Source organism: Leptinotarsa decemlineata, unplaced genomic scaffold, assembly GCF_025532065.1.
Source record: "Leptinotarsa decemlineata unplaced genomic scaffold, Ldec_3_MD MMD2_tig00000010_RagTag_RagTag, whole genome shotgun sequence".
NCBI classification, from domain to species: Eukaryota; Metazoa; Arthropoda; class Insecta; order Coleoptera; family Chrysomelidae; genus Leptinotarsa; species Leptinotarsa decemlineata.
In genome coordinates, this window is record NW_027412538.1 from 9552803 (window position 1) to 9565313 (window position 12511).

Sequence of the window (12511 nt, forward strand, 5' to 3'; positions counted from 1 at the left end):
GTGAATTAACCCACTCGCTTTTGTTTTGTCAAAAAGTATCAATGCGAAAAATGAAATTGAAGAACTTTGTACACATGTTGGTAGATGGAGCAAGCATCGAAGTCGGTAACGTAAAAAAAATATTCTTTCGCCAAAGATCAATTTATTCAAAATCATAAACAACACTGAAAATCGAAGTGTCAACTTGATATTATGACATTGCCAGGCTGCGTTTCTTGAGTTGTACTCAGCACTTCTGTGAATTAAATACTGAAATATGTTACGCTAGTTGCACACACACCGATTTTGGACGGCCAGTATAAAATCGGCCGATATTTTATTGGTAGCGGGTGCTTGCACACTCACCGGATTTATATCGGTCAAACAATCAGTTGCTTTGTTGTCGTAATTAGCACGCACTACCAAAACGAAGTTAATGCGTAGTAACTACAATTTCACCGAGCATTCGAGACTGGAATGGTCGGTAAAAAACCGGTGAGTATGCAAGAGTGTATTTAGTCATGTACGTCACTACTTCCCGGTACTGCCGGCGATACAGTGGCAGTGGACGGCTGCTTTACATTTTTTGGTCCCGATGTGTGTGACTGCTACAATCTGGCTTCATTTTTTATTTTATTAACACAAGCCCAAGGCTCATATTGTATAGGCAAGTTAATGTTTCAATGATAATTTTACTGAGAAACTATTATATTCATTATTATCTACTGCGGCTGCTACCTGTAGACTCTAGTTACAGTTTTGTTTTAGTTAGTGTCATGATTTTTATATTTTATTCGAGAATACAGCGAACAAATAGAAAACAATGGATATCTTAGTTAATTCTCCATTTTATGCTCAAAATATACAGTGCGAACGTAGTCCCCCATTTCGACTTCTGAAAGGTTTTGATATCGGAAAAATGTTGTTTTCCGAAACGTCGACCACCAAAGGAAACCAATTATAAACATTTAATTTTTTTCAATTGATTTTTAAACTTGTAGGCAAAATATATGAATAGGACAAGTTAGTAACTAATTGGACACTTCAGTGGTTTATATTACGCAGTAACTTTTCGAAGGATGAACTTTTCAGTTTGCCCTTTATTACACATTTGCCAATTCTCTATTGATTTAGCTTTGTTTATTTTTCTGATTGTGGAAGGTTATATACCCACAAAAAGACTATGAAAAATCATGAAGACATTTTTCAACTGGAGTAATCACTGTAATTAGGGACAAATGAGTATTGAGTTTCAAAATGCAACAGATAGTAATTATATAAATAGAAAAATTATATGGTGAATTTTGAATAAAAGTGAATTCAGTCTTGAAATGCTTTTTTTATTTTCTATTTTTTTGAGGTAAATATAGCAGAAAATTCACAGCATTATAAATATAATCAAATATATAAACAAACACATAAGCAAATACATACACAATAATATACAAGATGAATCAACTTGAGGGGAAGAAAAATGTAAAAATTAATATATAGTCACGGAATGAAAAAATACTATAAGGCTATGGCACATATTTTTCAAATAATGAAGCACATAACAAAAATATTCTAGTGACAAAATATCTTTTTCCAGCCTCAATAAAGTTTTACAATTTTTGACTAATTTGAGAAAAATTCAAATCGTCCTCAATGTGATTCACCGATATAAAAACCATCCAAAGACACCCAGAATATTCTAGAATCCTTACAGTTTTTTTTGAATATCCTAGGCCACCCTATAAATATATAAGTAAAGAATATATAATTGTAAAAATAGCAATTATCGAGTACGAAAATGAGTATATTCAAAAAATTATATCACACAAGGCACAAAAAAGTTGTGGAAGAGAAACTTCGTCAATTGTTGAAAAAAAAACTATATAATTATTTAAAGAGATTCCACAAAGCACTATTGTTTCAATATTTTGTACCAATCACTTTTCAGAACAGCGTGACAGTTTGAATTATTTATAATATTACCATTACTGAAAGTGTTCAAGTTTTCATTTGTTACTTATACAATTTAAATGTCAAAGTAAATTATTTTCACTTTCCACTATGTTGATTTAGGTTATATTTTTATTGATCTTGTCTGAAACTATTCTTCCAAATTGTAATCAATGTTTTATTGCTCTTTTTAGATGTCTTTATTCCAAGTCAATGGGTGATTGTTGCACCCATTGACTTGGATTAGTCTTATGCCATTGAAATGATTAACTGGAATAGTCTAAAAGTTTTTGATACAAAATATTATAACTGTCATATGGAAACTTTCTGCATATATCTCGACAAGCCAATCACTTTGAAATTTATCGATTTAGAAAGTAGTCCAACTAAAATTCAAATAAAAAATCTAACTTTTTCGGATTCCTACTTCTCCATTGACCGGCAAAGAAAAATCAACATATTTTACTGAAAATTTTTCAATAAGTGTATGTATCTCTTCTGACACTGTCAGGACTAAACGTTTTTAGTCATAATGATAGTGAGTTATTTTAGATAGGTTCTTTATTCTTGTTGTGGATAGTGTACACGTTTCCTTACAGATTTGACAGATATTTGACAATGTTTTCTTCCTTACTTAAGAAGTTTTCCACTGGTAATATATCAATGACACGGTAATAAACAAAATCAGTCGCAGGCTAACAGAATTTTTGTCAATACAATTTGATTTTATTATTCAATATAGTTGTCTTCAAGGGCGATACAATGATTATAGCGGTCATACATTTTTTCGATACTATTTTCACAGTACGATATGTTTTTAGCCTCAAAATAGGCCTCAGTTTCAACGATTGTCTATTATCTGATAAGCTGAGATGTAATTGCTACAGCATAAAGTATATGAAAGACCACAGCAGCAAAAATGTCTTGCTTATGCTGTACTTTGCACTTTCACTCCCACATGAAGTATGGTATACTGAATTGAAGAAACAGTGCCGGTATGTACAAAGTCCTTATCAATCTATAAGTTTCCCTGTATTTTGGTAATTCATTTGAAAACATTCTCTCCAACGGAAAGATTCAGAGGCAAATCGAATGTTCCCATTGACTTTCCTTTAGATGAATTAGATATGAGCAATTATGCAGCAGACAATGTGGCTCATTGTCGTTATAATCTATATGCACTTTCAAATCACAGTGGGGCTACTTACAACAGGCATTACACAGCATATTACAGACACCTATATAGTGGCACGTGGCATGAATACCACGATTCACACGTGTTCTCAATTTCGCCAAAATCACTTGTGAGCGATGAGGCATATGTCGTCTTATATGAACAGGAGGGAACGAAGCAGCACCTATGAGGTGATTTTTCTTCTTTCCTTTTTTTATAATCTTAGTTCTCTGAATTGATTTGTATTTCATGATTGGTCCAAATTGCATTATGTATTGTAATATAAAATACTTGTAACAATTTATAAAAAAAAAATGGATCTTCAATCTTCGAAAGTACGCAATTCGAATTATGGAAAATATTGATATGAGAAACAGTTGTTGTCAATACTTTATAACTCTTGGTATATTTGACAGTTTACACTACAATACTCTTGATGATCATATAAAATCATCCCCCAATGTTCATATTTTTAAATCAAGGCTGAAAAAGATCCTACTTCATAAGTGTTGTTATTCCATAGACTATTTTTTTTATGATTATTATTTTTCATTTTTCAAACCGTATTATTGATGTTTTTTATATATACATGTATAAGTAAATTTGTAATTGTTGATATTTCCTTGTTCAATGTAACGATGTAACTGAAATACGTTTTTAATCATTTATGTAACCTTTGTGCATTCAAATGGTAAAATAAAGGAATATTATTATTATTACTTCTTCATCTGCACTAAATTTCTTTCTAGCGAGCATTCTATTGAGGTCTGAGAACAGGAAAAAGTCGCTGGGGGCCAGATCGGGTGGATTAGGTTGATGCGGAAGCAATTTGAAGCCAAATTTGTACAATTTTGCTATTGTTTTAATTGATTTGTGGCACGGTGAATTGTCTTGATGAAACAGCACTTTTTTTCTTCAAATTTGGCTGTTTCTTCCTTCAAAAGCTTCAATAATGCTTTTTAATAGTCGCTGTTGATGGTTTTTCATTTTTCAAGTAATCATGAAATTACTTGCCAAATGTTGTGCCTTCACACACTTTGAAGTCGGTTCACCACGTGCATTCCGCAGATGAAGATCGTTTTGATTCTGGAGTGGAGCCATGTTTCATCCATTGTCATAAATTGGGGTTTTTTTATGATAGAACAGCTTTAAACACAGTTGAGAATCATCAGTTGTTGTTTGTGGTCGATTGTGAGCTCTCGCGGCACCCACTTTGAACAGAGCTTTGGCATACCCAAATATTCATACACGATATGTCCAACACGTTCCTTCCATATCTTTAGAGCATCAGCCATCTTGATCAACTTCACTTTAAGGTCATCCAAAATCATCTTCTGTACTTTCTTTTTATGTGTTTATTTCACCTCGTTTAAACTTAGCAAACCACTTCTCAACGGTTCTGGTGCGAAGTCTGAATGATGTTTATCAAGTCAAACTTTTATCTTCAACAGATTATTTTTCGACAAAAAGCAATGAATATCAACATTTTCTTCAAACTAACAAAAGTTGCTTCACGCAATAGATTTAAACCAGTAGCGCCATCTGTGTGTTAGTCTACGAACTTTCCAGCCCACCTAATAGTGAAACGACATAGAAAACCTATCAAGACCACTACTCAAAAATACATTCTTTGGGTACAGAATTCTCAGATTCAGATATCAAAAAATGGTATGGAACAACTAAGAATGAAAATAAATGCATAATTTGAAAAAGGAATTTTTTCAAAGTGATTGACTTATTATGAAATAAATTAACAAATATGCCCTAAGTATATTTCAATAGGTTATTGCTAGCTTTTCTGATCTTCGAAACAGTTATTATAATATCAATAATATATTAGTTATTCAGAGTGCATGTTGTACACTATTTTTCAACGTAGAAAAAACTAAGTGCAATTGTTTAGCGCTAACTATATGATCATTCGAAATAACTCACGTTTTTCAAATAGGTACAATAAATACAAATTTTCCTGTAAACATTTTGACTGATTATTAGTCAGAAGTTCAATGTGAAATATATTTTGTTTTTTACGAATATTTGACACAACAAACAGATATAAGATAAGAAGCATTGTATATATGAAAAAGTTTTATTTTGTTTGAGGGGTTCTGATACTTGTGGTAAATTATTTTGTGAGTTAGCAAGTAAATTTCAATCTTGAAATAAACGTACTTGATTGACGAACCTCCACATACAAAAGGCTTTACAATCATTCAGATGAATGCCATAAAAAAACGAATTATAGAAAAAATGAGAATATAAATAAAAAATATTGAATTGAAAAAAAAATTGATGCATACTAATTTAACTCAGTAATAATCAGTCAAATGAAAACGTTTCAATAGATCTGTGATTTTTTTGTAGATGTTTATAGAAAAGGAACAATAATTCAATGACTCATCAATTGAATTTTTTTTTAAATTCAGTTCAAAATCAAGGATGAATGGATTATACTCGAGTAATAAATTATATAGAATTTTCAATAAAGATTTCTTGTGAAATCAAAGTCATTGCAACACCCGTAGGAAACAAAACATTAAAACTGAAACTTTTAAAAGTGAATAAAATTTATAACGAAAAACCCATGAATGCACTCATTTAGAGAAATTACTATTATCGTTATATTTTTTACTGTTACAAATTTTGGTAACTTCAACTATGAATTGATTATTCATAAATCAAAATTCAATACTATAGATTTCTAACAAACAAAATTTGGAGTTTGTGAATTTAGTTGAGATCAAAATTGTTTTATTTTTCAAAACATCGTTCTAATATCGCTAAAAAAACGTGGTATGGCTCTTATACAAAAATAACAAAAGTTTTGAACTTATTCTTTGGCAAAAAAAATAATACTAGTTACGAGCTATAAAAATGATCACTTATCAGATCTACATCGTTAAAGCTATTTGGGAGAGCAACTCGGACTTAAGAATACGAACCAAAAAAATCACAATCACTTATCATACTGTCGTTCCGTACGTACAAAAAACCACTCTAGTGCTATCACTGTCCAAAGTGACGTCTTCGGGACTGGCTAGATCCACTCGAACGCTACCTGAATTGTTACGTTTCCTTTGGCCCCAATTACTCAGGGTCCAACGGTACACCCCCTCCGAAGAATTCCGCGTCGACTCTTCCATTGGGGGAGTGTCCAAGGTGTCTGAACTAGAACTAACTGTTCCAAAAGAGTCAGCACCTCCCTTGAATCTCCCTATTCCTGAAATAAACAGTCAATCCAATATAGGTTAATAACATAAAAGTGTTTGTCTATTGATTCGATGAAAAGTAAATTTATAATTCCTTTATGAACAAATAAATTTCTGAATAATCATTTGTGAATTTTCGTCAATTGTAAACTGTAATTTGTTGTTATGCTATGTTGAAGCTTCAGGGATAATTGTTAGTCTTCTGTAATATGTAAATTCCACAAGGCACTGTCTTGGGGCCCATATTATTTTTGTTATATGTAAATGATTTCACTAACTTGAATATTAGTGGTAGATTGACTTTATTTTCAGGTGATACACCTATAGAATGGCACACTGAAGATAAAATGGCACACTCTCAGCCAATTGATCTCTTTAGATCTAACTGAAATAAATAGGTGCTGCGATGCCAATCAAATGGTCTTCAACTCTAAGAAAACTAAAGTGTTATCATTTAAATGGGACATTGACAAAATACAACTAGATAATGATAAACTCATGAAATCTGACAATTATAGATTCTTAGGTATTGTACTAATCCATAATTTAAAGTTTGATGAGAATATTATGGCAATGGCAAAGAAATTGTCATTTGGGTGTTATGCTATGAGAGTTATTCAAAATGACATCAGTCGTCTTATTGCTAGAAAAGCCTACTTTGCTCTTCTGGAATCTCACATCAGAAATGGGATAGCATTTTGGGGAGCCTGCTCACAAGCTTTGTTCTCAATGATCTTTAATCTACAAAAGAGAGTACTGAGATACATATGCCATGTTAACCATCAAACTTCATGTAAACCCTTATTTATACCTCAGAGGATACTCACGCTAACATCAATCTTCGTGTTAAAATCAACTAGTTTAGTTCAAAAGCATAAATTACATTTATTAAAATCTGACACTGCACATAATATTAGGGCAAATGGTCAATATATACCTTTATTAATCCCCAGAACCACCCAATGCCAAAATTCAATTGTTTACAATGGTACGAAATTGTTCAACCATCTACCAAAGCAAATTAAAAATATTCATAGCACTCCGAAATTCAGAAGGGCTGTAAAAACATTTTCAATGACAAGACCGTTATATAATTTGAGGGAATTTTTCGAACAAAATTTTGAATAGCTGTGACAGCAGTACAAAATATGTCGTATCCATGTCTCTCACTAAATAGTGTTAAGGGTAGGTGTGTATGTATGACTATATATGTATGTATTTATTAACTGCCTGTATTAAGAAATCAAAACAGTTTATTAAATTATTATGTGTGTATGTATATATGTGTATATATATATATTATTTTAATGTTTTTATCATCTGACAACTCTGTCCTGTTTTGTATTTATATACCAATTGATATAGAATAAATTAGGGAAAACTGTTTTGATATCTATTTCACTGTATTGTTGTGAAAATATTTTATAGTAGCACGACTGTATATATACATTTATAAGTTCATTCATTTTCAACATCCGACAATCCATATTGGTTTGCATAATTTTTATTTCATTTAATTATCATGACCTCCTGATCATTTTAAGCAGTCACGATTTATGTACTATTACATTTAGAAGCTTTGTCAATAAGAATTCTATTCTTCAGACAATAAAGCATGCTTTGAAAATTCGTTTGTTTGCTTGTAATAGGTTAAGATGTCACACCCTGTAAAAATTTTGTTCGGTTGGTTAAGTGGAAGCAAGCTCTTGTCCCACCCCTCTTTGGGTTCCTTTGGGTGCCTTTCGGTAGGTCATCTTCTCTGGCGCTATTGTTATTTTAGTTTGAATCTACCAATAAAATCGTTCATTATTATAATTATTATCGAAACATTTTATGTACTATGAAGTCTCACAGGATATTGTTATAAATGTTCGAACTTCAAAATACATATTTAATTCAAGTAAGATGTCTCCGATCTATCTCGTATTCACAAGTGATTATCTTCAAACGGAAGATTAAACTGATGATCAGATCATCTTCAAGAGGAACATTGAACTGATGATCACTTGGTGAACGAAACACGCGTCGAGGTGTTAAAATAACGGCTTGGCTTTGAGATAAACTACAGTAATATTAATGTAACAAAATATTTCTAGAATATACGGACAAGAGAGAGGAAGTATTTTCAGATTGGCAAATAATGGTCTGCACGATTATCTCCGACTTTTATTAACAATAACATTTTTTCTACAGTACAAATAATTTCTGAGCTGCTGATGCTGAACCCCATAATAAGATTCCACATGTGAGTCGTGACTGAATTTCATATTTTGGTTATCCTCATGCCAATTTGAAGTACAGAACTGAGTACCTTATAATTATTAATTTTTTACCGTTATTGGAGGGAGAAACCTCCAGAAAATACCAAAACTCGAAATTATCAGAAGTATGGCATGCTAATTTGGATAAAATGAATAAAGAATCAACTTACCACTGTCGTCTGGAGACACATGACTTTCCTCTATACCTCGCAATATACTTTGACATATGTCAGACTCTAAAGCGATAGGATCATCTGAATCTCTATTGTAAATTGTTACCGCAATATGAGCAGGGTGCGGAATCGGAAGAGGTATCACCATTTTATCCGGCGAATAAGGACGGCTATGTTTTTTCCATGGCATCCACAGAGTAGTCTTTGCATTTGCTTTCAACGAACCCATAGCTGCAGACATTTCTCTGTAAACACAATAACATCGATAGAATGATATTGAAACAAGTCTGATTATAATTATAATGCATGCGCGTAAAGAAATAATTACTCTGCTTTGTCTGCTTTCTTTCCTGTGGCAGTTAATTTTGATTTTGGGTTGAATGCAGATACATCCAGATATGGTGAATGAACTTGTATATTGCCTCTAGGAGTATAGACGTTTCCTAATAAATCGGGCCCACCAACACCTGTTGAATAAAATAATCAGGCAAGGGAGACATAAGAAATTATGAAAGCACTTCAAAAATGTAAAAGATGGCAAATAAAGAAAATAAATGTTGAAGTAACGTCAATTTTTTCCACTTCACAAACATTTTGAATGCATAGTTAGTCGATGTTTTTTAGGCCTGTATCGACAGATGAGGTGAGAATAATCATAACTAAGTTGAAAAATAAAAAAACTGAAGATATAAACGGTGTGAATGTTTTAGTCATAAAGAGTGCCATTGAATGTATAACTCAACCGTTACGGATATTATCAATACTTGTCTAAGTGAAGGCTACTTCCTTCAGCAATGAAAAATAGGTAGAATCCTGCCAATTCATAAAAAAGGCGTTACATCCGAACCAAAAAATTTTCGACAGATAGCAATACTGCCAACCTTCTCAAAGATTTTCGAACACATAATTTAAGAACAACTAGTAACATATTTAGATATCCATCAATTTGGATTTCGGAAAGGAAAATCGACGTCTTATGCAATACACTTTCTCACAAATAGTATAAAAGACGCCTTTGATAACCAAGAAAAATATGTGAGCGTTTTTACAGACCTTACTTCATCATTCGATTCTGTAAATCACTCGAGTTTATTGGCCAAACTAGATTTCTACGGAGTGAGAGGTGTCTGCCTGGACATGATGAAGTCATACCTTAACGAAAGATATCAAATTGTTTATCTGGGAAATACCAAAAGTGAAAGAAGAAAAATATTAAGAGGAGTGCCACAAGGGTCAATATTGAGGCCACTTCTGTTTCTAATCTATATCAACGACCTGCCTCACGTGATGAACTTGTCAGACATAGAAACTATACTGTATGCAGATGATGCAACCTTGAGCAAAAAAATAGATAAAATAGATGATCCTCATGTGATCCATACTGATATATTAGAGAAAGCTCGATCATAGTTCACACCAAATGACTTGATTCTCAATGAACAAAAACAGAAACTCTAACTTTTGAAACAATTTGCCTAAATCGAGATAACAAAAATTCTACCAAATTTTTGGGAGTACAAATAGATTCCAACCTGAAATGGATAGACCATATAAATAGCATGTGTAGTAAATTTACCAAGACAGTTTTTGGTATCAGAAAAATTAAAAAAAGAGTAAATCAAAGTGCGGTACTTGCAACATATCATTCACTTTTTCATTCAGTCCTTAGGTATGGTATAATCAATTGGAATAATGCATCAAAGGTACATCTTAATAGAATATTTGTCATTCAAAAATCTGCAGTCAATTATGAAGAAAAAAGGCGACCAATATTTGCAAAACTTAAAATAATGACCCTATACTCAGTTATTGTCTATGAAAATCTGCTCCTTGTTCAACAAAACGATGAATAAAGTTGCTCACAAGGATATACACCAACATTATACAAGAAATAAATCAAATCTGTTCCTACAGCTTGAAAAAAACAGATAATATAGGAATTAAGCTATACAATGCCTTATCTGTCAAATTTCGTAACTTGCCATTTAGAAGATTCAAAAACTTATTGAAGAAAATATTAACCAAACATCCTTTGTATGAAATTGATCAATTTTTCGAAGTTATTCAAGAAGAAAGAGACACTTTTGTGGTCACCTCCCGAACTCTTACTCAACTTTGAATATATATAATTTGTTAGATATGTGATTTATAATTTGTAAAGCTCATGGCTTTACATTTCAGTCAATTTTTATACGATTGGAATTTAATCTTGTTAACTTGTATTTTTTTTTGTAACTCTAATTTATCTACAACCATTTTTTAGAAACTATATTGACGAATCTTATCCTGTCAAGCCTATTTTAGAAATTGTATTGACATGTCTAAAAACTGTGTGTTTCTTGAGACTAATAAAATTATTATTATTGTAACAAAATCCCTAACGCCGCAGCTGACTACAGTCACCCAATTCGACGAAGGGACCTCTACCTGAGCATGACGTCACACGCGCGATAACTGGAAAAGTCTCGATCAAAGAATTCCAACGTCGATCTTGAGAGCGAAACATCGCGATGGATATGGAATTTCTAGAAATTCTAGATGCATTGATCTTACTATAAAAGAGCGAGTTCCTTCGGCAGAGAGAGAGAGAGTAGTAAGAGAGTGTTCAAAGTCTCAAGCAAGCGAGTATTCAAAGTGAATTATAATCAGTGCAGCAGTTGTGTATTAAGTAAATAAAAGTTGTCTAAGTATTATTAGTGTTGTTGTTTTGAAAACAAACCCCAAGTAAATATTGTAACATTATTATTATTACTTACTCTCTATCAATATCAAACAGACTACAAACTAGACAAAAATGAAGGCCCACCTAATTGCGCACACTGCACCATGTCCGTATATCGAGACAAGTCAGCTTGAGGGTGAGTATCGAGACGGAAACTGGTATCAGTATGATCCAAGGGTGTCAGAATATCTAAACTGAAGAGTTCCGAATACAAAAGTCCTGCTAGACCGGCCCAATCACCGGGGCTGAGAGCCTTACTGTCCCAAAACTGGTCTTCTGAACAAGTTAATTTCGGGAAGATGTGGGTTGGATAGAATCGTTCTAGCATCATAGCACCTTGCTGGATAGCGACCTGAAAATTAATTATTTTGGAATTGTTGCCAATGAACATGACTTGTAAGTAATCAACAAGAGAAATTCATTGAAGCTATATTTGGCAAAGTCATTATGGTTCAACAGATTTTCATCACCACAGTTTTACGAGACCCAGTATAAAAATCCATCTTAATAAATCATATTGGACTAGTTGAATATACAATTTACTATAAACAATTTTAACAAGAAAATAAAAGAATTCTTTGACCAATGAATTGCACAAGCGTCATACTACAAGTTTCCTTGACACAAAGGTGAATGGTAATAAGAGTCATAATAACGACTTCTGTTCCAGATTGATTGTTTTTTGCCATTTTGACTTTGAGAAAAACTCTTTGTGACTTTTTTATCAAACAATATCATTTTGCAGTTGTATATTCCAAAAAACAGATCGAGTTTTTGCCATTGATGACCTATTTCTATCATTTGACGGTTTACTTTTTCTACAGTTTAAATTATTTGATACTGGGAATCGCACGTTGAAGGGTAAGATCCCGGAAAAAACACATCTTAAGCGATTTAAACTACACAAATAACTGTTTGCACAACTAATAAACTATGGGATTTACCGTCAATAAATTGTATAACTTGATTATACATTTTATGAAAAAGAAAAGCTCTCCCAATCATTGTAAACTTGTTGGAATAATAAAATATTTGTGAACCTGAAAAGA

The 12511-nt window shown here is 32.4% G+C and overlaps 2 protein-coding genes across 3 annotated transcripts in view; both read right to left on the bottom strand.

The window, feature by feature from the left end:
* Window positions 1-12511, bottom strand: part of LOC111508743 (activating signal cointegrator 1 complex subunit 1) — a 144668-nt gene that overhangs the window by 15672 nt on the left and 116485 nt on the right. The window lies entirely within an intron of this gene.
* LOC111508736 (uncharacterized) overlaps window positions 1299-12511 on the bottom strand; it is a 28340-nt gene continuing 17127 nt past the window's right edge. For both annotated transcript variants that reach the window (XM_074171405.1, XM_074171404.1), the window contains 4 exons: window positions 11547-11814; window positions 9069-9207; window positions 8738-8985; window positions 1299-6317 (listed from right to left, as the gene is read on the bottom strand). In XM_074171405.1, coding sequence (XP_074027506.1) covers window positions 6061-6317; window positions 8738-8985; window positions 9069-9207; window positions 11547-11814 — 912 coding nt within the window. In that variant the 3' untranslated portion in view covers window positions 1299-6060. The remainder of the gene's footprint in view (window positions 6318-8737; window positions 8986-9068; window positions 9208-11546; window positions 11815-12511) is intronic.